Source organism: Mauremys mutica, chromosome 4 (genome assembly GCF_020497125.1).
Source record: "Mauremys mutica isolate MM-2020 ecotype Southern chromosome 4, ASM2049712v1, whole genome shotgun sequence".
NCBI lineage: Eukaryota > Metazoa > Chordata > Testudines > Geoemydidae > Mauremys > Mauremys mutica.
Genome location: NC_059075.1, coordinates 12,311,574 through 12,337,347, shown reverse-complemented (window position 1 = coordinate 12,337,347; position 25,774 = coordinate 12,311,574). Strand labels below are relative to the sequence as shown.

The 25,774-nt window shown below is 41.9% G+C and overlaps 1 protein-coding gene across 7 annotated transcripts in view; it reads right to left on the bottom strand.

Moving 5' to 3' along the window:
• Positions 1-2,674: 2,674 nt before the first annotated feature.
• The window catches only part of KIAA0586 (KIAA0586 ortholog), a 117,638-nt gene continuing 94,538 nt past the window's right edge, over positions 2,675-25,774 (bottom strand). For 5 of the 7 annotated variants that reach the window (XM_045014224.1, XM_045014221.1, XM_045014223.1 and 2 more), the window contains 2 exons: positions 9,530-9,595; positions 2,675-3,672 (listed from right to left, as the gene is read on the bottom strand). In XM_045014224.1, coding sequence (XP_044870159.1) covers positions 3,527-3,672; positions 9,530-9,595 — 212 coding nt within the window. In that variant the 3' untranslated portion in view covers positions 2,675-3,526. The remainder of the gene's footprint in view (positions 3,673-9,529; positions 9,596-25,774) is intronic. The other 2 variants (XM_045014226.1, XM_045014225.1) reach the window with 1 other exon arrangement.

The window sequence follows — 25,774 nt, the reverse complement described above, 5'->3', positions numbered from 1 at the left end:
ACTTTAGGAGGCTGCAACCCGAGTACATGAACATCTCTCTTCAAAACAGGAGGTATAGTCACAAAAATCAAACAAGTTCCACCACAAGTTAACTTAAACCAAGAAATGAACCAAGCATTTTTAGAATTAACTGCAAAATACAGCTACACTGAACTTGCATTTTTATACTTCCGCTGGATGAAATGCTATTTGATGATGTTAGACTTTGATGACATACTCCAAGGACTTGCTTGGAAGAAATCCATACAGCAGTCTTGAAAATCATGCTATTTCAGTTTTGCAAATGACTAGGAGAAACATGCATTTACAGTCGTAAGAGCTATAGAAAGAAAATGGAACTTTGATACACAAAGATGAATTCCTTATCATATCCTGGCTGTGCTCACAAAACATGTGCTTTCCATTTTAAACTTGAAGAGAGAAAGTTACAGGCATCTCAAGCACGACACTAAATTCAAGAAAGTAGGTTGGTAATTTTTCCTTTTCAAAGATGGTCAGAATAAAATAAATAAATAAATAAATAAAAATGTAGCTACTAGCTAGTTCCCAAATTCTTATACACACTTTCCTAAATGTTCATTCATAAAATGATCTACATGGAGTATACCAGCTTCTCCCTCATTGGCACAGAGAAGTGCAGATCACATCTCCTTGGGTTTGCCAGGTTTGCTGCACCATGAATGAAAGGGAGATTGACCTTTGAGAGGTGTTGCACCACTGCATCTCACCCTACTTCAGGAATTCTATTTGGGACGCCATAGGATCCGTGCAGTAGAGATGCACCAAACCTACACATCCCTCAGCCACGAACTCCTCCCAACCACCACCACTCCCTCTCCGAGCAGCACTGCTGGCCCGTGTGCTCCTCAAAACACTGAGAACCAAATCCCGGCAGTCAAGCTCTCAATGAAATGCTACCTTGTGGTTTATTTTTATCAATGTTTACTTTGCAAGACCCAGAAAAATGCCCAAAGTGCTTCATTGCCTTCGTTAGCATCCCCACCTACAGGTATGACAGAGAGAATAAAAAACAGCGCTCTGTAGTCAGGGCTGAATTAATCTTTTGTGGGCCCCAGTGCCGGCACCATGGCCCCACCCCCTGCTCTGCCCCGAGGCCGTGTCACCACTTAGCTTCTTCCCCCCGAAGCCCCATCTGTGCTCCACCTTGAGGCTCCGCCCGGCCTCTTCCCCTCGAGCCCTGCCTGCTGTTCGCATGGGGGGAAGCCCATGTAGAGAGGAATGAGCAGCGGTGGGACCTCAGTGGGGGAAGAGGCCAAGTGAGGGCAGCGCCTCACGGTGGAGCACGGGGAGGGGAGGCGGGGCCACTGTCCAGGCACTGGGGTCCCTTCTGAGAGCAGGTCTATATTACAGCTGGGATCAATGCTCTAAGATCGATCCACTGGCCGTCGATTTAGTGGGTCTAGTAAACACCCACCAAATCAACTGCAGATCGCTCTCCAGTCGACCCCTGTACTCTACCACGACGAGAATTGTAAGGTAAGTTGACTGGAGATTTTCTCCCGTCGACCCCCCACGGTGTAGACCCCGCAGTAACTTGACCTAAGGTACATCGACTCCAGCTCGTTATTCACATAGCTGGAGTTCTGTAGCATAGGTCAACTTATTGCGGTAGTGTAGACATAGCCTGAGTGTGGGCCCAGCACCACTGTAAACCTGTTACTATCTGTAGTACGCCAGTGAGTGAGCCCCTGGAGCAGAACCTTCTGGGATACCTCTGAGCTTGATGGCTCAGTAATTTCTATTCTCTCTCTATTTATCCTTGCAAGGGATTGAAGCCATGTCAACAGAACCTCATAGTCAACAGTATCAAAACAGAAAAAGTAGCTACATACCATAGCTCGACCTAAAATGTGATTGACAAACTGTTCCGCCTTGCATGTTGCTGTGACGCTGGGAGCACCTTTCACAGACTTGAAGGAGAGCTCTGTGTAGCTCAAAAGTTTGTCTCTCCCACCGATAGAAGTGGGTCCAATAAAAGATATTACCTCACCCACCTTGTCTCTCTAATATCCTGGGACTGACACGGCTACAGCTACACTGCATACAGGAATTGTTCATGGCAGCAGCATATCTGCAGGTGATTAAAGGATGGAGTGAAGCTGCGGCTGATAAAGTGATGTTATATGCCTCAAAGTCACAGTGAGGTATATACAAACCACCAAAAAAGGAAGGGATCGTTTCCTCGCCACTTGAGAGGTTCCCTGATCCCCCTGGTGCCTTAAAAGAGCTGTGATATCCCAGACTTTCCAGGGATATCACATTGCAGGCACAGATAGGATAAAGAATGGAGCAAAGGCATAAAGAGTTTGCACTGCCTGGTGAAAAGCCTTCTGCTGATGTCTGTACTTGAAGTATTATGCATCCAAATTATTTCATTTAGATTAGAAGCTCCCTTGGGCAAGGATCACAACTTCCTCTATATTTTGTACAGTACTGACCACATTGTCGTTGCTCCATAAACAAACTGAATAATCTCTCCAGAGGGTGATGGTGATATGTTTGCATATATGACTATTAATGGTAGCTGTTATTTTTGAAGGGAGAACACTGGATTTTTTTTGAGGACTGTGACTAGTTAAGACATTTCTTGTCACAATTTGCATTTGTTTTATTTGTATTCTTTAATCTTTTAAAGATTTCCATCTCTCTCATACAGTCACAGTTCAAGAATGAAAAACAACTCTAAAGAAACTTACATGCCAAAATATTGAAAAAATATAATAAAACTTGCAAGAAGAAATACACGTAGTAAAACCACAAAGAAGGCAATTGTGTCTGTGTTGCCTTATTGTTTGTTAGGAGACTTTTAGGAGTGAATCAAAACTGCTCAACATATTTAAGAACATAATCTTCTTTCAATACTTGGTTTTCAAATGTATTTTACTTCCAAACTCCCCTTTTCAATAACTGAAAATCCATTCTGTTACAATGGCCTCTATATACCAGCTAACCAGCATATTCAACTTATGGCAGAGTCATTTATGTGTTCTTCCTCTCCAAAGCTGTGTTTCCTTGTTTTGCTGTGTTGTGGCTTAGCCTGTTTCTTTCAAAAGATCTGTCAAGAAATCCCAATGATTTGTATAATTCTTCATAGAGATCAAAATAATTTCAAAGGCCTTTGAGACATACGATAGGCCCCAATCCTTTACCCATTGAAATCAATGGGAATTTTGCCAGGGAATTAAAGAGGTCTAATAATACAGATCCCCTTCATACTTAAATACTCAACATATAAATGCATTTTCAAATAAATCAGAGGGCCATTTAATCCCAGTAATGCTGAAAAATTACATTATTTTATTTTTGTTTAAAATATTTTATATATTCACAACAAAATCATTTTCTAGATTTACATTCCAATGAATACAAAATTACAAAAAACAGTAAGTAGAAAATAAACAGTGCTGAGAGATTTCATGCCAAAAATATATGGATTATAACACTAGCTAGACAAAATACTTCCCTAGAAAATTTTCAGATATGTGACTGTTAAAAACCCCATGTTTTAAAATGTATCTGTTCCTGAAGAGTCTGAATCCCCATGTACCGTACTGATACTTTGCGTCTGGTCATCTATATTCATGGAAGGCAACATCACTGACATCTTCGCTGGAGAAGTCAGTGAACTTAAATGTGGTACAGTTTCCTCTCCTAAAATAAAAGGCAGAATACTGGTAATTACCTTAATTTTACAGTCCAAATATAACAATTCCAAATGTACTAAAGCCATCACCTTATTGCATCATCTTATGGATACAAGAATACACAAGGATAGACATATGGCAAAACGTATGCTGGACGTGTTACACAGCCAGCTACATCTTTGTCTCATATTTCCCAGTGTGGTCTTAATTCAGCCACTACATTTCTTTATAAGGCACTCACACACACATATATATAATATAAGAGAGAGAGAGAGTGTAAAATATAGAAATCTGTATCTTTTTATATAGTCACATGCCAAAAGCCTTATGAAAAAATTAAAGTTGCGACACCCAGCATATCTGACAAAAATTTAAAAAAGCAAGGAAACGAAAGTTAAAATAACTAACAGTAGATACACTCTACTTCTTCACCCACAGGGATACACTCTATCACTATCTCAAATACCCTACATTACAGACCAAACACTGCCTTAACTCTGCCCTTGTAGGGAAACCATCCTTCCAGCATCCCCTTCCCTGAGTGGATGAACAAGCCCTACCATAGCCTCTTGTCATTCATCCCTTTTTTCTTCCATCCAGTGGAAGGTTCCAGCCAAGGAGTAAATGTAACAAGCAGTCTGACAGGAGGTGGCTTAGGTAAAAGAAGGCCTGGGAAACTACCAGCTGGGGAAGGATCCCTTGGAGCAAGCTCCCTGTAGTAGGGTGGTTATCCCGCTCCTGCCCTGAAGGGCTTAAAAACAGCCCTGGGGGAAGGTTGTGGCTGGGAGCTGCTAAACTGGGCTGATTGGGAAGTGGCTGCAGCTGGGCCACGCCCCAATCAGGCCACAGCTGGCCTGTATAAAGAGGCTGGGAGCCAGGAGCTCAGCAGTCTCCCTCTGCCTGTAGAGGGAGAAGGGCCTGGGTGCAGGGAGATAGAGACAGAGTACCTGAGTGGAGCAGGGCAGGGGAAAGGCAGAGGAGCTGGGGAGCTCCAGCCTGGAAAGCCCCAGGCTGTGGCCTAGCATAAGGCCAATAGGTACTGCGGGTTGCAGAGGGCAGCCCAGGGGTAAGTAAAGGCAGCAGGTCCAATCCCAACCTTGCCAGTGATGAGCAGGCTGATACTGCAGTCTGCCCCAGGACGTGGGGCTACATGATGACTGGCAGTAGCCTGATACTGAGGCGAGGTGGGGATAGTGGGTGGGGAGACCCTAAGACTGGGGGGTTACTGCCAGGGAGCAGCATCCCAGACAACAGGGCACCGGGTCTGGGAGGGACACGGGGGCCAGAGGACAGGCAGATCACCGGCCTGCAGAGGGCGCTCCGGAGATGGAATGAGCTAATTCCTGGAAGTCACCAGTAGGAGGCACTGCAGGGCTGAGTCTGCACCTCTACACTCCCCAAGACTCTTTTCAGGACGGGCAGCACACACAATTGGTGCCCAGTCACTATGTGATGCTGTCTAAGCCTTCGTAGCTGGGTTCTTCCTGTTTTGGTCCCTCTTCTCAGAGTCACCCATCTTCTTGTCTAACCTCATTGAGTAGGTGCTAGAGGGAAAGGAGGATCTGGATTCAAAACATTAACTAGGCTCCATGCTTCCAGGACAGGAGGCAAAAAAAACAAACAAAAAAACGGAATGACTGGAAGATGGTCTCTGCCCTTAGATATCTTCTAGCTTTCACTGTTCTTTGGCACCATACCACTAACTGTTTGGGATCTTCCGCAGGATGGGAGGTGATGGCAATTAATGGCACACAATTCAGGACCTCAAATTAATTTCTTTCAGTATCAGTGAGAAAAACAGACAATATTACAGATTTGACTGTTGTCCATACTACAACTCTCCCAAATAAACAGGACTTCGGGGGGTGGGGGGAATCCCCACAGTAGTAATTTTTAAAAGCTATTTCTGAACTCTATTTTTCTATTAGTTTAAAATTAAAAATAAGGGATATGGGAAGTTCAAGATCATCTCCTTACCGCTGTGGAAACAATGAAACAAGTGGAAAATTAATCTGATCAACATACTAGGGAATGAGCCTATCAAGTAAATTCTTTTAACACATATTTAGTCTTTGGAGTAGATGAGGAAACCAGTTACTGAGTAAATTCAATTTACATCTATCTGCTTTACAGCAACCGCAGCACAGATTTAAAGGTGTGGACAAAGGCCTCCCATAAGTACCTCGTGTCATTAGTCAAAAGTTAAAATCTAGGGCAGGGAGGAACCACCCTCCTGCAGCCAATCAATACTGTCAGGCTACCATAAGCTTCATTACTTACATAGCATTTTGTGAACTCAATGTCACTTTGTAAAATAAAGGGTTTAGTAACAAAAAACAAACATCCTAGAGGTAAGCTGAAAGTTCACTTGTTTTGGTGAGTGTGACAGTGGCGGAGTTTTTCTACTAACAGGACACAGTACATTAGTGATCTTCCCTCGTTCTCCGACAGCCTCGGCAATTAGAACTCCATTTTTTCAATTCCACACATAAAATATTTGTCAGGCTTCTCTATTATGACAACGCAGCAACACCTTGCTTTCATTTGAATGTGCTAAAACATACTTAAATTGTTAATTAAACTGATCAGCGATGGAATAAAAACCACTGCTAATATAAAATTTCGTCTAGTGCTTTTCGGTCTACAGTGGCTGCCAACTTCCAAGGAGGTCAAACATATTTATGGCCAAACTTGGTAAATCCAATACAGGGAGCGACCTATGCCAGCTAAACTTTTTGCACCTCAGGAAGGCTGGCCCCTGTAGAAGGAAGGTAGAGATACCACTATCCCTTTTTCAGAGTTGCCATTAAGTCAGTGAATTACCTGGCTGCTATGGTGACACCCCCTTTCCAATCCAATTCACTCCTCAGGCACTGATACCCCATTACACACACCCCCACCCTGAGACTTTGCACAAACAGCCTCATTCCCCTGCTGTCTTTCCTTTGCAAAGTAAACCTGCCAAGGTTTATATTGGCATAAGCCCTAAGCAAACCTAACCCAGTGAGTACATGCAAGAAGTTGTTTAAAAGGACATTTTTGGAAATGCTAAAAAGTTGCACACATCATATACATTATGTATGAAGTTATTTTTCAGAAAGGGCTCACTTGATGCAACTAGGGGCTGCTTAAAAAAAGAAACTGGTTATGAAAAATGGGAAGTTAAAAAAGTGTGAATGTTCAGTTAGTCAGAAACTAAGCTAGTATAGACTTAAAATGTGCAAGTGTGATGCCTAAGGAAACTTTGTAAATCATCAATAAATACTAAAGCAAACCTTTGTATACTCTACCTATAGTATATGTAGTTTGATGCTTTCAAAGCTTGACTTTGTTAATAATTTCCACAGTCATGCCACTATTCCATGATGTCATTGTTTCAACAGCTGTTTTCAGGTTTGTTAAAAAAGAATATTCCCTGATGCTAGGGGTTTGCAATAACTTCATCTAACCTGCCAAGTGTTTGAAGCTGGGGTGCTGAAAGACCATACCAGTCTAAGTTCTTCCTAACATATGCTGTAATATGTTTTGCAGACATACTAGAGTCCAATTTTATGTTTGATATAAAACGTGAAAAGTACATACAGAAACCAATAGAATAATACATTCTAATTGGTTAACAAAAATATTCTCAGCTATTTCACTATCTTCTATTTATTTCTTTAAAGATCCATTGCCATGTGTAAAGAGCAATGATTTATTTTCGAGTCATAATTTAAAAATGTTTTCTACTGTATACATTAGACATGTGCAGAAAATGTGTTATCTATACTTTCAACATTTTAAATATGAAGGTTTATGGATATCCTATTTCAGGAAAGTTTGAGATCTTGCTTCGTGACTGCAAGTTTCCAAAGCTGTTGGTATTCTAAGTCTATGTTGGCCTAATGGCACAACTATTAAGTTACCCTCATCTGTGTTTTATTATTGTCAACTCTTTCTAAATCTGACCTCTGATATGCCTGGTGCATATATTATATAAGCAACTAATATGCATGCGCGCACACACACCACACCTATATGTAAATACACACACAGAGAGCACATATGCTTGTGTGCTTATATATCTGCAAATACATACAAACATATACACTCGCTAACAGCTGTACCTGCCTTTTGGCTGGATCTAGTTATCAGTATTTGTGCCTGCATAAAACCTTTGGCAACCTCCTATTTTAATGATGTGGCATTTTGTTTTATTATTTTATCAGAAGATAACAGCTTATGATCAATAAATAGAGGCTTTCATCTTAAACATCCTTCATTCATAAATATGCAACTTGTAGTGGTGTATAGTATATAAAAATTGAATGGAGAATTTCACTATTCCATAAAAACACAGCAAATCAGGTAACTAAGCATTATTCTTATCACAAGTTCAGCAGCTTTTGCCTGTTTAGAAGATCTAGAAATACTCTATTTAGTTTTATAAACACCTACCTAAACATATTTATAGACATTTTCCATGTTAAAACCCAATAAGAAGAACCGGTGACCTCAGATGTCCTTCATTTCTCCAGTCATCATCACTATCTCATAGAATACATTAACATAATTTTTGAAAATTGATACTGTTAACATCCATGTAAGAGCCTTTGACTGGTTGAAATTCAATAATAATGACTGACAACATTTTGGTGACCCTTTGATGGAAAGGTCAGTTTTCAGATTTGGGAGGTTTTTTCCTTGTACTCAGCAGTCTATAACAAATTAATGTTCAGTACTAAAATTTCAAGATTCAAACTGAACAGGACATGAAAATGATCTATTTCAATCCATGGCCGGTTATAAAAAAAATTCTGAGAGATGTATTTGCACATACACACTTTGTATACAGCATAGTGTGCATCAGGAACTTGTGCCAATTCGAGCAGGAATCAAACAGACTGAAGAGAGGTTTGGTTACTAACACCATATGTCAACATTAGGAACAAAGAAAAAAAATGATTTAAACATTTTTTATTTGGCAAAAGAAAAAAAATAAACAAATCTGATTTTTTTAAGCCAAATAAAAACATATGCTTTATCCTTTTAGTCCCGAGCTGTTCTTCCAGGGACAGTTAGTAAGACTGGTATTTTAAATCAAGAATTCTCTTAAATGAGAAACCCAACCAGGGCCTCAATCCTGCAACTAGATCTCTAAAAGTGGATCCCTGTGGCAAGCTGCAATATACAGGGGTCCATTCATGGAATAGTTTGGAGGACTAGGGTACAAATTACTACCATACAGATACAAAAACAATTTCTATCACTCTCTTCAGGTTTGTTGCAAAACCTTCCACCCAACCACTCATCCACCAAAGCTTGGATGCTTGCTTTACAAATGTATAATTTAATGCAAAAGTAAAACAGCTAAGTCCTAGAGTAAACTTTCAGGAATCTATAAAAACAACTCCAATACAGTACCTCTTGTTCCCTTAATAGCAATAGTTCATATGAATGACTCGTTTCTTCATATGCCAGATTCCAGCTGCTTCGCTTTGTTTAATACTGACTTCAAAGTTTAAACACTGTCTTGTCTCAACAAATAACATCGCTCATGTGGCATTATCAAGTGCTTTCCCCAGTGCTCTGAATACAACACCTGCGGCTCTTTAATTCAACATGTTATAAACCTCCTAAAGGGAAGTAACTTTTTAAAATCTTTTGCTTTTGGTTTCCCCTCACCTCCTCTTTGCTTTTTTTTGTGTGCACAACATAGCTTTACATCTGGGTTATATTTGCAAAGACCTTTAACAAGAATAGAGAGCATGTATGTTGGTAGGTTCTTTTAGGATAGTGACTGTTAAGAAAAAGAAAGCCAAATGAACTCAAAGAATGTGACTTAATAGCTACAGATAGCAAAACACTTCACCTGTGGCTCTTACCTTTAAGTAACAATGTGAGGTACATATTGGGCTCAATATGTGTCCGATCCATGTCTCCTTGGGAATCTGTGTTGTAAAAACACTCATTTTAATATGGAATAATAGAATATCAGGGTTGGAAGGGACCTCAGGAGGTCATCTAGTCCAAACCCCTGCTCAAAGCAGGACCAATCCCCAACCCCCAATATCTGATCGAAGTGAAGAGTTACCAAGTATGGAAACACAAGAAGGATTCTGTTCCATAAAATCAAACTTATCCCAGATTTGCTGGACTAAAATATAAGATGAGAAACAGTCTCATCTTGATCCAAGTGGTTTGCATGCAAAATTGAAAAGAGAACATATCCTACAGTGGTTAGCCACTTATGTTGCTAATTATAAGTAGCAATATTTTCAATTTAGATGTATGTCTATCTGTACTTCCATATACTGACTACATAATTCAATGCTCCTGGAATGTAATCTCTTATAGAATTGGAACCATAGTGTAGAAGAGAAGAATTAATCACATGGTCTCAAGATGCTACACTTATATAGTATAGGATATAGAATATGATATTCTAATCCCTACATCCAGTAATGACAATGAAATGCACAAACAGAGTGGTTATCAACAGTTTCTCAAATAATTCCATCATACTAAATTAAGCTACTCTCCATTGTTTGAGAAGAATATTTTTTAATAAACATCACATGTAAAAAAGGAAAGCAAGCTATGGGGCCTAATCTTGCAGTCTTTATTCAGGATGAACTCTTGCTGATTTAGATGGGAATTCCCCCTGAATGACAACAGGAGTGGGACCTAGATTATAGAATCACAGAAGATTAGGGTTGGAAGAGACCTCAGGAGGTCACCTAGTCCAACCCCCTGTTCAAAGCAGGAGCAATTCCCAACTAAATCATCCCAGCCTGGGCTTTGTCAAGCTGGGCCTTAAAAACCTCGACGGATGGAGATTCTACCACCTTCCAAGGTAACCCATTCCAGTGCTTCACCATCCTCCTAGTGAAACAGTTTTTCCTAATATCCATTCTAGACCTCCCCCACTGCAACTTGAGACCATTATTCCTTGTTCTGTCATCTGCCAACCACTGAGAACAGCCAAGCTCCATTCTCTTTTGAACCCCCCTTCAGGTAGCTGAAGGCTGCTATCAAATCCCGCCCTCACTCTTCTCTTCTGCAGACTAAATAAACCCATTTCCCTCAGCCTCTCCTCATAAATCATGTGTCCCAGGCCCCTAATCATTTTCGTTGCCCTCCGCTGGACACACACTCCAATTTGTCCACATCCTTTCTGTAGTTCAGGGCCCAGAACTGGATGCAATACTCCAAATGTGGCCTCACCAGTGCCAAATAGAGGGGAATAATCACTTCCCTTGATCTGTTGGCAATGCTCCTGCTAATGCAGCCCAATATGCCATTAGCTTTCTTGGCAAAAAGGGCACGTTGTTAACTCATATCCAGCTTCTCGTCCGAGGTAACCCCCAGGTCCTTTTCTGCAGAACTGCCGCTTAGCCAGTCGGTGCCTTGTCTGTAGCTGTGCATGGTATTCTTCAATCCTAAATGCAGGACTCTTATCAGATTTCTTTTGACCCAACCCGCCAATTTGTCTAGGTCATTCAGGACCTTATCCCTACCCTCCAGTGTATCTACCTCTCCGCCCAGCTTAGTGTGATCCGCAAACTTGCTGAGGGTGCAATCTATCCCATCATCCAGATCATTAATGAAGATGTTGAACAAAACCGGCTCCACAACTGACCCCGGGGCACTCCGCTTGAAACCGGCTGCCAACTAGACATCGAGCCGTTGATCGCTACCCACTGAGCCTGATGATCTAGCCAGCTTTCTATCTACCTTACAGTCCATTCATCCAATCCATACTTCTTTAACTTACTGGCAAGAATATTGTGGGACACCGTATCAAAAGCTTTGCTAAAGTCAAGGTATATCACATCCACTGCTTTCCCCATATCCACCAAGCTTTGGAATTTACATTAAAACTATATACACTATCAGACATCTGTGATACAATGAAGAATTTAATGGAATCAAAGTATCTTTTCCTGATTCCTACTATTCTTCCTTCCTGATTATTTCACACTGGTGGAGGTGAGGCCAGGACTTCCATATACCTATGCTGTTTGGGGCAGGGACTGTCTTTTGTGTGTGTACATTTGAGAGGGGTGTGAGGGGCTCTAATCTTGACAGGGACCTCTAGCTCCTACTGGAATACAAACAATAAAAACACCACAACTAAGCTAAGTTGCTCTGCAAATGCTCATACTTCTATTTTCATGACTGAAAAACTTGTGCAAAACTTGGCTGCTTTTGTTATAAACCCAGAAGTCCCTCAGCAAACTTGGGCCAAGCTTCTAGTGAGCCTGGGTTGAGTTACAATTGAAAGGGAGGAATTTATGGTTAAAACATTCAGTTGTTTTGCACAAACAGACATCTGCGGGGATTTGAACCTGTGACCTCTGGATCTAAAAGTACGAGCCTCTACTGGTTGAGCAAAGAACCCAGACTCCTTAGTTCAAAGGCTGTAGCAACTAATAAATGTTCATAAGCAGACTAGATGGGCTACAAAGTACACTGTGCAAGCATGAGTTACAAGTGGTTTTGACCTAAACTTGGAAGCTTCAGTCTCACTTGGTGTAACCTACTCTTTGTTTTCCTTTAATTTTTCTTTCATATTTTTAGTGTAAACTGTAGTTTAAATGCGAACTATAAATATTTGTAAAAAGATAAAAGTTTCAGATCCCAAGTCAGTAACAGAAAGGGAGGCAATAGCTTACAAGCTACTAATGTCTAAGGCAAAATATTTAAAAATGAGTTCTTCCTTCATTCAAACAAGTCTGAGTACAAGGTTCAGTGGTCTGCCCAAACAAACAGTTGATGTTCCCACTAATGACAAACAATGCTGAAAGGAACAACAAAGAAAGAAACATTCTTCAAAATCAGAAAGAATATAGGGTAAAAGATCAGTAGAGAAGGACAATCAGAAAGCAGCCCCAGAAGCAACATCTCTACTAGTCCTTTAAATCTGGGTTGCCTTGTTCTGTAGTGGATGTAGAGGGAATTGAACTCTTTGCCTAGTAACCCATCTGGCTTTGCCTCACCCCTTTCTGTTGGTCTCAGAAAAGTGCTTCCAATGATTTATAAAGAACTTATCAAATAATAAAAGTCAGTGCAGTTCATCTTGAACTTCCCTCACATACAAAAGGAAGGACGGTTACCTTTCATAACTGTTATTCTTCAAGATGTGTTGTTCATGTCCATTCCATTGTAGGTGTGTGTGCTCGCCACATGCACTGGTGCTGGGAGTTTTTCCCCACTTCTGGAAGAGCGTCCTGACAACATCCGAGTGGAGGGACCACAACTAGTGTGTTCCGGACACCGGGGGGGTGTGAGGGTTCTAGCATGGACTGCATGTTGGATGCAGAAGTCCCACAGGTAACCATAGCCCCTGCATTTGCAGTATACTGAGATGCGTTCCCCATCTGAGGTCAGATGCATCCGATATCAGAGAGACCATGGGCTAACAAATGGCACACCTTCTAACACTAGCGCCGGGTCAGATCACCATTGCAGGAAAGTAAGTACCTATGGCAGGATTGTGAGGTGCTTGTCCAGGTGATACCTGGCTGGGGAGTAGACCAACACCAGCCACATCTGGAGGGGGTGTAGTCTGAGACTCGCGTGCCAAACTACATATGTGCATGCAGCCATGTACCCCAATAATTTGAGGCACACCCAGGCAGTGGTGATAGGGTGGGCCATGACTTTGGTAATCAGATCTGACATTACCTTGAAACTGGCATCTGGCACGTAGGCTCTGGCAGAGTCGAGGACCGCTCCAGTAAACTATTCTTTGAACCAGAACCAATGTTTATTTTTGTTCGTTTATCAACAGGCCTAGAGCTTGACAAGTGACTCGCAACATCCTGATGCTGCACTGAACCTGTATCTTGGAACAGGCCTTAATGAGCCAGTCATTGAGGTATGGACAAATCTGGATACCCTTACGTCTGAGGTAGGCCGCCACCACCGACATGCACTTTGTAAACACCCTTGGAGCTGTCACTAGGCCAAAGAGGAGCATTGCAAATTGCTAGTGGGTGGTCCCAACTACGAAACATAGGAACCTTCCCGTATCTGTGAAAGATCGATATGTGAAAGTAGGCATCTTTCAGGTTGCGGGCAGCGTACCAGTCTTCCAGATCCAAGGAAGGAATGATGGAGGCCAGGGAGATGATGCAGAATTTCAACTTCTTAAGATAATTGTTGAGGCTCCGCAGGTCAAGAATGGGCTGTAGCCCCTCCTTGGCCTTTGGGATCAAAAAATAACATGAGTAAAATCCTTTTCCCCTCAAGTGCAGAGGGACTTCCTCCACAGCTCCCACTCGCAGAAGGCCCTGCACCACCTGAGGGAGCAGATGCTAGTGTGAAGGGTCCCTGAAGAAGGATGGGGGGGGTCAGATGGAGGAGTAGAAATAAACTGGAGGGTGTACCCCGCCGCTGTTGTGCTGAGGACCCACTGGTCCAATGTTATAGAAGCCCTGGCAGGGAGGAAGAGAGACAGACAGTTGAGAAAAGCAGTGGTGCTGAATCCAGGACACAGGTTTGAGTGCAACCTCAAAATACTGCTTATTACCCTGCTGGCTGCAGTTGGAGCTCGAGGGAGCTGAGAGTGCCAGCTGTTGACCTTGCCGGCACTTGTAGCTCCTACCTTTTCTGTGGAAGGGCACTGTCCGGGATTGGTTCCTGAACCTGTAGGAGTGCGGAGGTTTGAACCGCTTTTTCATGGGAGCTGGTGTGTAGAGGCCCAGCAAGTGCAAGGTAGCCCTAGAGTCTTTCAGGCCATGTAACTTGCGTTCTGTTTGTTCCGTGAACAGCACCAGGCCATCAAAAGGGAGGTCCTGGATGGACTGTTGAACCTCCACTGCAGCCAAGACGCACGCCTCATGGAAATGGCTGAAGCCATGGTCCGAACTGCGGAGTCCGCCACATCTGAGGCCGCTTGGAGGGCTGCCCTGGCCACAGCTCTGCCCACATCCAAAAGAGCCAGGAACTCCTTTCTGGACTCCTCTGCAGTGAGTCTGCAAACTTGGCTATGGACTGCCAAATGTTAAAGTCGTAGCGGACAAGTAGGGCCTGATGGTTGGCCACTCTTAACTGGAGGCTGGCCATCAAATAAATTCTTCTGCCTAAGAGATCAAGCCTCTTTTCCTCCTTATTCTTAGGGGTCAATCCTGGTTGGCCCTGACTATCACGCTCATTGGCCGCCAATACCACAGTGAGCTAAGCGTGGGGTATGTATATAGGAATTCAAATCCTTTAGCAGTGATTAAATACTTTCTCTCCACACTCTTGGAAATGGGGAGCAGAGAGGAGGGAGTTTGCCACAAGGCTTTGCTCAGCTTTACCACTCCCTTGTGGACTGGCAATGCCACCCTGGAGGGGGCTGCGGAGTTGGAAGGTTCTGCCAACTCCTCAGACTCTAACCCCAGGTTCGAAGCCACCCTCTTAAGAAGCTCCTGGTGGGCTTTTATATCATCCTGGGGGACCATGTGGTAAGGTCCCGCTATTGCCTCATTAGGCGAAGAGGATGAGGAGGTGGGTAATGGCAGGTCTGCCACCTCTGTGGCCTCCACCAGGGGAGCCCAGCTGGGGCTGACTGACCCTGGGGACCTTGGTCTGACTCTACTTCCGAGTCTGGGGGTGGTCAGGAGACGGTGCCGACTGCTTCTCAGATGCCCTTGAGACTGACTGGTGCCCTTTGATGGTTGGGGAAACCCCCAGGGGTTCCACAGCTGCCAGGGAGCCAGCCCTTGACTTTGGCAACATGTGGGCACTGGTGGTCCTGATGGGAATGTCGACGACACCGGTGGGTGGCCCTGTCCTGCCACTAGATCTTCCTCCTCACTCTCTGAGCCTGAGGGACAGACATGTCTTGGGGACCAGGACAGTGCTGATGCCGCCTGTCTACCCGATCCCGTTGGCTCTCTCCACGGGTCTCCACTGGTGACCTGTACCAGGAAGACTGTTCCCAGTGCTGCGCTTCCAATGACCAGCATCACGTCGTCATTTGGTGGATCAGCGACGGTACCCCAGCGATTGACGCCTTGCGCTTTGAGAGCTGTGCTGTTCCGTGGATCGGGAGGATCGACATTCTGGCACAGGGGACTGACGCCTTGCCCATGGGGATCCGTATCAGCAAACCAGTGACGGGACTCTGGGGACCAGTATCTGGACTCTCCGGAGCAGTGCCACAAGCTTGGCGATCAATCCCACCATTTCAGGGACTGGTGTTGGGACTCAGGGGACTGGTGGCACGCCTCCACAGGTCTGCGCCAGACAGCCAGTGAACAACGCTGGATCCCGGGGAACACTGTCTAGAGTCCAGGGAATGACACTGGGAACTCTGACAAGCTGGTGGCACTACTCTGGTGAGCGCTGGCGGGGCACTCCCTGCGTCGGGGAGCGGTGCCACACCGTTGGGGACTGCTGGAGAGGTCCCAGAGCGGGTTTACCACTTGAATGGGGCACCTCACTGGCCGGCATCGGAAGGGACAATATGTCCTTAGTGGTCTGAAAGGCCTCCGGTGTGGACGGCACTGCCAGGTGCTGAGTGCCTCTGCCGCTTCCCGGGGTGGTGGCTGGGTCATGAAAAAGGCTCAACAGGCGCTCTTAGTCGAATGTCCCGCTCCTTTTTGGTTCGGGGCTTGAAACTCTTACAAATGAGACACTCGTCGCTCACGCGGGTCTCCGCAAACACTTAAGAGGGCTTTGATGGGGATCACTGATGAGTATAGGTTTTTTGCAGCGGTCACAAGGTTTAAAACCCAGGGACCGGGGCCTGCCCCGTCCCTAGGCTAAGTCCCCTAATAGCAAGGAAATAACTATTTCAAACTTATACAATAGGGGAACTAATACACTACTCAAACTTTCTAAGAACTAAATACAAGGAAATTCTCAACTAGGCACAGTTGAGAAGGAAAGCTTGCCAAGGCAAGGAGATTTCCAGCACCGTCACCGGTGGTAAAAAGGAACTGAGTGAGGGGGGAGCTGGCGGCGCCCCTTATACTGGTGCATACACGCACCACTCCAAGAGGGTGCCAGAGCTGGTCCCCAACGGATACCACTGAGAGAAAAACTGCTGAGCACACACACCTACAAATGGAATGGACGTGAGCAAGCACTCGAAGAAGAACGTGTAATTTGTCCCCTGAAGTGGCTAGAAATGAACAAGGTCTCGCAAACAGAGCATCTCTTCATTTTGAGTGGGGTTTCTTTCCTGTCTCTGCTATTTTCCCAAGAGGCAAAAGAAGGGGGACTACAAGGAAATGTCCAAATGAAGCTTCACACACTAGGTGCTACCTCAATGTACAATAAATACGCAGAAGAAACAGAAAAAAGGAGACTTGGCTCACACCTGTCGGGGGGAGGGGGGAATTTGGCTTCAAATATCTGAAAAGTGCTACTAAAAATATTAGTTACTTCAAATATATGAAAAATAGCAGGTAAAGTTACTACTTATGCTGTCTGGTTCTACTAAAAGAGGCAGGTGTCAACCGGGAGGAGCATGGCAAGCTGGACAGTAACTGTCTGGCTCCACCACAGACAGACAACTTTGATAAAGAGCTTGTGGAGTTGTAAGAATCAGAAAAATGTTAGTCGAGAAATGGCAAAACTTTACTGTCATTAACTTTGAGGGATGCTTAATATTAGTGTCCCTCTGGATTTTTTTTTAATTCAGCAAAAATAATTTTTTAAAAATATTTCCCCTACCTAGATCTTTTTCTCATTTTCTACAAAGTTTGACAATTAGGTTAAGGGGAAATTGATATTAAAGTATGTTATAAAAATATCTGTAATGTTTAGTTCCAATGGTTACTTCTGATACAGTTTTGGGGTCTTAAGCACACATTTAATGTCAGACTTTAGGGGGAAAGCAGCAAGTATTAAACATGCATACATCCAGATTATTAGTTGTGGGAATTACCACTCAACACCAGTATTATAGAAATTAGTCGGCACATCCCTGCTTATGCAAACATACACATTCACTACAACATAGCAGTAGTGCTGGCACCAGAGAGACTTCCTGTCTTTACCTATTAATTGTAATAATACTCCCTCCGGTGAATCTAAATCCTGACAGTGCCTGAGATTAGAGCACTGATATTTTAATAATGAGGTAGCAGGTAGAATCTCATGGTCAAACATATTTTTAAGCTTTAACAGTTGCTTATATTTGTTTTTTCATTTCTGAGAGTATCAGGAGAATACTTAAAACTGAACTGACAAATCAAAGCGTTTCAAATGCATTCAGACTCTTGCAGTTCACACATTTAACATAAAAACTGGCGCCAACGAAGTGTCTGAAGAAATAAAGGAATTCTCTAAATAAAGGCTATATAGTGCAGTGGGTTAATGTGTTGTCCTTTGCCCTCCAAGAACTTTTGCTCAATCTAGCCTGGCTTGCATAGTGAAAATTATCTGTAGTTTGGTGACTCCTGCACTGGCTTTAGCACACAACTGTCCATATTACTAAGCCACCACACAATTCACTGTGACTGGCAGTGTCTGCTTATGAAACCGGTTCAGTGTGTTGCAGGTCAAGACTGAATATATATGTGTAGAACTCCGTGGAAAGCATGCACTCACTCGCTTATGAAATGTCACGTGTCATCCAGCACTATTAATCCCTCATTTTCATTAGGACTCAAACATTCTCCTATGAATTTAAGAGGGCAAGATTCTGGAAGCGAGCGTAATAGAGCATAAGCCAGCCTCTCAATAATATTTAAAGACACTGAGTGTAATCGTGGTCTCACCAAAGTCAATGGTAAAACTCTGCCAGCAATGCCCCTCTGCCATGTACATTGGCCAAACCGGATAGTCTCTACGTAAAAGAATGGACACAAATCAGACGTCAAGAATTATAACATTCAAAAACCAGTTGGAGAACACTTCAGTCTCCCTGGCCACTCGATTACAGACCTAAAAGTCGCAATATTACAACAAAAAAACTTCAAAAACAGACTCCAATGAGAGACTGCTGAATTGGAATTAATTTGCAAACTGGACACCATTAAATTAGGCTTAAATAAAGACTGGGAGTGGATGGGTCATTACACAAAGTAAAACGATTTCCCCATGTTTATTCCCCACCCCCTGCAGTTCCTCATAACTTCTGTCAACTGCTGCAAATGGACTATTCTAATTACCTCTACAAAAAGTTTTTTTTCTCTCCTACTGGTAATAGCTCACTTTAACTGATCACTCCCGCTAGAGTGTGTATGGTAACACCCATTGTTTCATGTTCTCTGTGTATATATATATCTTCCTACTGTATTTTCCACCACATGCATCCGATGAAGTGGGCTGTAGCCCACGAAAGCTTATGCTCAGATACATTTGTTAGTCTCTAAGGTGCTACAAGTACTCCTGTTCTTTTTACTGACTTAAACAGGGCCAGGATTTCACCCATTGTTTTTCTGAAGGTTGGCGGTTAACGTGCTAGAAGTGTTATCTTAATTAAGTGGCAAAAATCATTCAAAAATATTTTCTTTTACTGGATAATTTTTCAGTTGACAGATGCCACATATCCTCTAGTCAGAGCCAGTCTGATGAAGAAAGGCACTAATGCTTCAAAGTTGTTGGTGGTTCATGTTCCAATAAAAGCATTATAATATTGGTATCAATAAGAAGTTTAAGGAATAAATTTGGAAACAAAGCACAAAGTGACTCATTTCACAATGAATGCACAAAATCTAAACAGGTGTCTCAACAGAGAGTAGGTAAGGGTTTTGTGGGCATGCAGACGACACTACCCTCTGACCCTTAAATATGATCCACATCCAGGTTATTATGGAGGCTTGTGCATTGGGAAGCTTGCACTTCAGCTGTCCTGTTCTTTGGACAGATAACTTCAGTCACCAAGGCTGTCTAATAGTCACTTTTCACACGTAACTAACTTTGTAAAACAAACTGAAAAAAATCCAGATTTGTATCAAATGCACTAAAAGTAAGATTCGGTATATTAATTAACGTAAGTTTCTGTAAACAGCCAGAGACTGAGTACCAACATTTTTAATAATCTAATACTCACATAATCCATGTATTGTTTTTAAATACTTTATGTTGACTCTTCAAAAATTATAAAAATTTCCACGTGGAAATATTTTGCCAGGAATCAGATTAAAAGTATTTTAACTACAAATACTCATCATTTTAAAATATCCCTATTTGCAATGTAATTACATAATTTTAATGCATACACTACTCCAAGACAGTACATTTATCTGAAATACTGAGTAAACGTTTTTCTCTGAAAAAACAAACTAGATCTTGAACAAAAAGACCCGTTAGGTCACCATTTTGCTAAGAACTGTAGTAGTTTCATTTCATTTGAGTGCTATATTCTTTGATAAATATTCCCAAAACAAACACTTCTAATTCTAAAGTTGACAAACTCTTGCCAAAATGATCGCCTTTAAGAACATTTGTTAGATAGCAGACCATAGTGGTTAAAAGCCTGTGGGCTTGTCTACACAGCCCTGTAGTTCAGACTGCAAGGGTGAGAACTGCGGCAGGCACTAGCGTGCAGTGCTCTAACTACCCAGTGTAGATGCTGCTGGTGCAAACTACAAGGTACCTAGTTTGTGTTAACTTAGTCCTGCTGCTGAAAAGAGAACTATGTTAACAATCACTAAACATCTTATAATTCGCACCAGCAGATCTACATGGGGCAGTTAGAGTGCAACAATTCAGTGCACTTTGCAGTTCACACCCCATAGTACATACTACAGCGCAACACAGACATCAACTCTGTGTGTGCACATTCCAACCAGACATCAGTTAACTTAAAAAAAAATATTTGCAATTAGCAAGTCTAGGATATTTTAAAGAGGCGACTCCATATTTCTGTTTATCACGTTTGAAAACCCACTGCAGGAGACTTTACTAGTAAGCACCAATAAAAAGAGGTGGAATATGTGAACCATCTATTTATAGGCCAACTGTAGCGCAGGCATTTGCAATGTAAGCTTCCTTCTGCTGCTCTGCCAAAGATCCCCTAAAGCTCTGATTTGAAGAAATCACTTAACGGAAAGACAGGAGGTAATCCTGCCTTTACAGCATCTTAGACAGTAGCCTAGGACCAGAGGCACAGAAAGGTTTGCTGGCAAATCTGCCATCCTTATCTTGTATAATTTGGGAGCTTTGCAAAATGTAAAAACTTTACTAACTATGTATGCCAGAAAATGGCAAACACTCCCCTTTGCAAAATATTCACAGCCAGTCTGAAGAGAAGGGAGGCATGGGCATGGATTTTAGTTGGGGAAATATATGTAAGAGGAAGTTTAAAGAGATACTTCAGTGTAGTAAAAGGAAGAAGAACTCCAGGTGAGGTAGTGGTATCAAGTGATGTATTTTAGCAACAGTAGACTTATACAGTTTCTAAATTATTAAATTCTATGGCTATTAGTCAATTTTGTACTAATGAGAATTCTACTGTTGCTAAAATACATCACTTGATACCACTACCTCACCTGGAGTTCTTCTACCTTTTACTACACTGAAGTATCTCTTTAAACTTCCTCTTATATATATTTCCCCAACTAAAATCCATGCCCATGTCTCCAAGTCTTCTGGCTGCTATGAGAGACAACACTGTGAAATGGACATGACTTGACAGTTTCATTACTGTTTTCAGATTTCTGAATAGCAGCAGGGAAACTGAGAAGACTTGCTAATATCAGTAGCTACTCTGTGAAAAACTGTGAGCAGCAAAGCTGTCTGGCTACATACTCAGGAAGACAACACTGCATTGATTTATACTCTCTTCTTATTTGGGATATTGTCCTTGAAGGCTAAAGGTATGCACTTTTTTTTTTTTAATGAAAGCTTAAATTCTGGTGAAATTGGTGGCTTAACGTCACTAAGGAAAACTGTGAGAGTAGATTTTTCAAGCCCTGCATATTTGGTGGTGATATAATATACACGTCAATGCTTTAAAATGATGCTGACTCCAACAGTCTCATTTCATGTATGCCAGCAAGTAGTAGCACCAAAGACAAAATTATTATCTAGAAAGCTACAGTTGGAATATTCCTAAAATTCAAAAGAACTTGCACAATATAGCAAGTGTCCACAAAAATGGCACCTATGGCCCTGACCCTGCAAACATTTTATATTTAACTTTATGCAGTAAGTAATCAGAGAACTGAGATCTAATTTAGTTATACTAGTGTGTCATCTGCTTACCATACAACATGCAACCTAAATTGTTAAGTGGCATAAAACAAGGAATAGTTTTAAGTTAGGCAAAATAAGACATTTCCATTTTGTTACTAAAAAAAGAATTATGTGTCATTGGTAGAGATGTGCTTACATTACTAGGTTTTAAAACATCTTCTGGAATCAATTTTCTTCCTCTCTCTCTCTCTCTATAATATATTATATTTATACACCACACACACACTTTTCATAACTTAGATTCAGGTAATCTTTAAGGCATTTCTTCACTTCTGAATGTGTAGGAGTTGTATCTATATAACGCACATTGTAAATTTAAATAAAAATAGAAATAAATATATAAGTGTGGATACACACACACACACCCCAGACCCTTGCTAGAACGTGGGATTTGGTATCCAGGCATGGTACCGCATTAAAATGAATTGCAATTAAAGTAATTAAATTTGGGATCCATGGCCATGAACGCGTTGTATGCAAATTCACACTATATAGACACACGTTCTAGCGAGGGTCCAGGGTGTGTGTGTGTGTGTTTTTAATATATGGGAGAGAATTGATTTAAAAACATATATAGATAGGCATATAGAATATACATAAGTACATACAGGGAAGAGAACTGATTCCAGAAGATGTTTTCAAACCATGGGCATGCATGCATAAGTGTGTGAGCGAGAGAAAAACGAATTTATTTAAGGCAATGAACTGGGATTCAGAAGATTTGGGTTGAGTTCCTGACTCTGACAAAGACTCACTGTGTGACCTTGGGCAAGTTAATTAATCTCTGTGTTCCTCAGTGCTGAACTATCAAAAATAATACTATTCCCTTTTTCATAGCCCTTGCCTGTCTTGTTTATTTAGACTGTAAACTCTTTGGGGGTGGGGAGGGTTTCTTACTATGTGTTTGTACAGCACTTAGCACAGTAGGGCCCTCGTAGTGGTTGGCGCCTCTGAGTGCTTCTGTAATACAAAGAATAGTTTTATTGCACAAATTACAGTACAAAGGGTCTGATCCTTCCCTCTTTTATTAAAAGACACAAAATTAATATACGATTGCAGAATTCAATATTCTGTACTGTTCTGTTGTTTTAGATGACCATTTAAAAAAAATTAAGTGAGGAAGATTCAATGCTAGCTAGAGTTGATGACATCGTTCACATGATCTGCGTTTGTTGAGCAAAAAAAAGCCCCTTGTCTCAACAGGAAATCTATTCTAAATCTGATAAAGAAAAATCCTAGTTAAGAAGCATTTGCTTGTTTTATTTTCACTTATCAGGCTTTAATGTAAGGTATACCATAGCAAATGAATTTAAACAAAATGAAGTGAGGACAGCTATGCTATCACTAAACATTACTCATTTCACATACATTAGCTTTTGAAAAGAATACACAGTGATGTCTCAGATACAGGAAGCTGTTACAAAATAAAAACTAGACCATGACAAAAAACTAAAGAAAAGCTTTAAAGAATTTTTGTTGAATACAGAGTTCAGCAAAAATGTATTCTGTTCACTGTACACACGACACCAATGGGAATAAGAGCCAGTTCAAGTTCTAAATTACCATTACTTGGGTAATAGTTTCAAGCTGCAACGCACAGCTGTATAGACCCAGCCAGACAGGCTATCACAGTAATGCTTTGATAGCATGAGGCCCTTAAGTGTCAGGATATAGAAAAGGCAGCAGTTGTTGGCTGTGAAAACAGTCTGATACAAACCAGATGGGGACTTACTTGATGGGCAACACAAAGGAAAACAATTGGCTCATTCAACAAAGTCAGGCCACTGCCCCAGAGAATTAACAGAAGACAATAACCACCAACCAGAGTTGATACAAACAAGAAACAGCCATGTGGTTATGGCTTAAGGAATTGTTTCTCCTCAGACTAAACATAAAGTTTTGATTTCTAATTCGTATATTCATTAATTTTAGTCTAGTTTACAGGCCCCTCTTCCTCCAGAGTCTTCTGTAAAATTCATTTATAGAACTTCTGCTTTCCAACACCTATTTAAACAGGAAAAAGTTATATGACAATGAAGGAATATATTATTTTAATGTTTCCTGCAGAATGTTAAGACCACAGACCGCTTTGTAAATTTCAGAAAACCATGGCAGATCCACCACTAGCTCTGAAATACATAATAGTACTGTGGCAATCTTTAATAATACTTTTTAAAAAAAATGGACAAAATCCACTAATCACATGCCAGATAAGTATATACACTCATATAAAAATGCTTTCCAGTTTTGCGCAGATTTCCTTGACTTTATCTAAAGTGAACCCAGACTGATTATGGTCCTGTGTAACAGTCGCATTGGCCTGCTAAACCTAGGGTTGTGAGTTCAATCCTTGAGGGGGCCACTTAGGGATCTGGGGCAAAATCAGTACTTGGTCCTACTAGTGAAGGCAGGGGGCTGGACATGATGACCTTTCAGGGTCCCTTCCGGTTTCTATGAGATAGATAGGCTCATAGATAAGCTGGTTTTGGAGTAATTTATAGTTCTAAAATAAAAATAAGCTGGCTATTTCTATAGGTCATAACTCATAAAACTTCATTTTTAGCAACAAGCTTACAAAATATTATAGTCCAAAATCTTAATTACTCTTGCAGTTTTATTGCAGGAAATATAAAAGTGACATATGCAGAGGTTTTGATTACAAATGACTTATTGAGAATGCACAATAAGTCAGACCTGTAAAGGCCTCCTGCAAAACTAGACTCAGACTAAAAAGGTCCCCACAATTTTTCCCTACTGCATATTTTAAAGCATTGACCCTGAAGGCTCTGCACAGCAGCTATCCTTTGAATCAAAATGGTATACTCTTACAGAACAAATCAACTCTGCTACCTAGTCTACCTTAGGGATCACTGAGGAGAGATGAGAAGTCTGCTCTGCTCCACAAGAGCTTCCATTCCACACAGACTGATGCAATAAAAAGGCCAGGTTTAAAAGGTGAATTTATGGTCCCCGTGTAACAGCCCAGAATGCCACAGCTAGGCCACTGGATGGGTTGGGAATCAGTTCATTTTTTCACAAAATATTTAACAAAGAAAAATAGAGTCCTAACACAGAAGCTTCATTCTCTGTTGGGCTTATGAAGGATGCAATAGTGAACTGTCTTGTCAATTCATTCCCAGTTTTGAATTGTTAGGTAGTTTAGTCTGCAAATGTGGTTCTACTTCGCAAAAAAGTGACTAAAATGGCACCTTTTGACTTATTTGATCTTCTCTCTGAACATATTCACATTCATATCTGCTCACTTTAGTGACAAAAGTAACTTGGTACACCTATCAGCACCGCAGAGCCAACACCGCGAAAGAGTAATGAGCGGATTCCATTCTGGCTCATGCATCTTTATCAGCATAATGGTTAACTAATTTCCAAAAGCAGGGCCAAATGCTAACAAACCCACATGAAGAAATAGAGTTGCCACAGGTGTAGCAGAGAGCAAAATCTGGCCTGTAGAATCATTATTTGACACTCAGCTCCTATGGTGAGCCTGTAGACCTGACAGTCAGAACACATTTGTGTATGAAAGCTGAACAACTTTGATATGGGTCCCTTCAGAATGCCATTTCTACGGAGCCACCCACCAGAAGAGAAGAGAAGACCCCCTCGAGCTGCTCCTTCTTCCAGCCTTATGTTTAAGAGAGGAGGAAAGAGGAACTGAGAGTTCCTCAGAACCCACGCCTGATTGCACCAGCAGATCCAAGGCAGTGGCTCCAAAGAAATGTCTTCAGACATTCTCAGTGCAGAAAACACCTCTGGCAATGACAGAACCCTCAGGCCCAGCTGGTGAAGAGAGTGGCACACGCTGACCCTCTGTGGCTTCGAAGGCCCCCAATTCACAGGAAGCTCCTTGAACATGCTTGACACCCAGGAAGCCTCATTTTCAGTAGCAAGGGTGCGTTGTGTAGCCTTGTTGTTTGTACATTCCTAGGCCCAGCTCTTAGTACAGGAATAAATAACATATACTTTTA